Source organism: Chaetura pelagica, unplaced genomic scaffold (assembly GCF_000747805.2).
Source record: "Chaetura pelagica isolate M959 unplaced genomic scaffold, ChaPel_1.0 scaffold12, whole genome shotgun sequence".
NCBI classification, from domain to species: domain Eukaryota; kingdom Metazoa; phylum Chordata; class Aves; order Apodiformes; family Apodidae; genus Chaetura; species Chaetura pelagica.
In genome coordinates this window covers 1,613,413-1,614,919 of record NW_009952801.1, presented here as the reverse complement: position 1 = coordinate 1,614,919, position 1,507 = coordinate 1,613,413, and the positions used below count along the sequence as shown (strand labels likewise).

The window sequence follows — 1,507 nt, the reverse complement described above, 5'->3', positions numbered from 1 at the left end:
ACGAAACATTTGTTTCAGTTGTGTTCTGTAAAAAAATCATAGACAACCTTGGTGTAGCTACAGGTAAACTTAAGCCTAATTTCTTGTTGACTGAAGGTTGCTCATCATACACTGGGCAAACCAGGTCTTACCTCGTGTTTGTGAAGTCTGCTATTCTTGTTCTTGACATTTAAGCGGTTAATAGCCCACATTTGTTAACTCAGTCTTTAGGTATCAGCTCTTGCTTATAACGTTCGTGTTTCTGTTGAACAGGTTCTCCACGTTCAGGTAGATCAGCAGCCTCGCCATGTGCGGTATCTGGGCCCTCTTTGGGAGCGATGAGTGCCTTTCTGTGCAGTGTCTGAGTGCCATGAAGATAGCGCACAGAGGTCCCGATGCCTTTCGTTTTGAGAACGTCAATGGATTCACCAACTGTTGTTTCGGTTTCCACCGCCTTGCGGTCGTTGATCAGTTATATGGGATGCAGCCCATCCGGGTGAAGAAATTCCCCTATCTGTGGCTGTGTTACAATGGAGAAATCTACAATTTCAAACAGGTAAGTGTTATATGGATCATGTTGCTTTTTCTTTTTCTTTTTTTTTTTTTTAAATTATTTCAAAACTAATGAATACAGTGGGTAAAAAAAATTAAATCCAATTACTTGTATTTAAAAGGAAGTAGATGTTCTTGATGAACTGTCACTCTGTGGTAGTTTAAATAGTATTAAAAATGATTATGTTACTGAAAAATAATTTTTTAATTGATAAGAAGGGCAATAATATTGTATCTTCAGGTTTGATCAGTTTAAATTAAAGGTGCATTTTTCGTTGTATCTTGGAGAGTTAATTCCAAGCCTCTTTCTCCCTTTCATCTGTCTTTATAATGAAAATGTTTTTAAACTTTCTTGTTCTTCAGTTATTTTGGGTCATTCTTCAAGCTGTTTGGAATTGCATTTTTCTCTCTGCATATTAATCTAGATGGGATATGTCACTTACAATATATTATATATGTATAGCACGCATGCTTGTGTATTTACATAGAAGCAACAAGCACTAGGGAAACGTTTCCAGTAGGCCACCAAAGTCCTTAGATGTCTTCAGCTTAAGGCAGATGCTTTGTGGGGTTTTTGAGAGCCAGACCTAGGCAAGTTTCTTGGGCAAAAAACAAGCAGCAGCTCTGTGCTTAGTTCCTGAAGTGTCAGAATGGCCTCGATAGGTGTGGTACTGCTGCTGAACATCATCCGTGTGCCTCACTGCCTGCGCTGAGATGTCCATGCCACCTGAGTTACTTGTAAAAGGAAGAGATGCAGATCATCCAAATATGGTATATAAAGCAGCTTACAGTTGTGATTGTTTCTGAATCGTGCTGAAACTGAATGCTTAAAATGAATCATAAACTGAGCCTGGTAGTATCAGAAACGTATGAATAATCTGTGATATCTCATTATTTCTGACATCACATTTTTTAAGTCAGGCTGTTGTCAGTGATGTCAGTGAGATCAGTAACATCATTGGGAATTGAACTGAAT

General features: G+C 38.4%; 1 protein-coding gene across 1 annotated transcript in view; it reads left to right on the top strand.

The window, feature by feature from the left end:
• The first annotated feature begins 272 nt into the window (after positions 1–272).
• ASNS (asparagine synthetase (glutamine-hydrolyzing)) overlaps positions 273–1,507 on the top strand; it is a 13,632-nt gene continuing 12,397 nt past the window's right edge. The window contains exon 1 of the mRNA XM_009994921.1: positions 273–535. Coding sequence (XP_009993223.1) covers positions 287–535 — 249 coding nt within the window. The 5' untranslated portion in view covers positions 273–286. The remainder of the gene's footprint in view (positions 536–1,507) is intronic.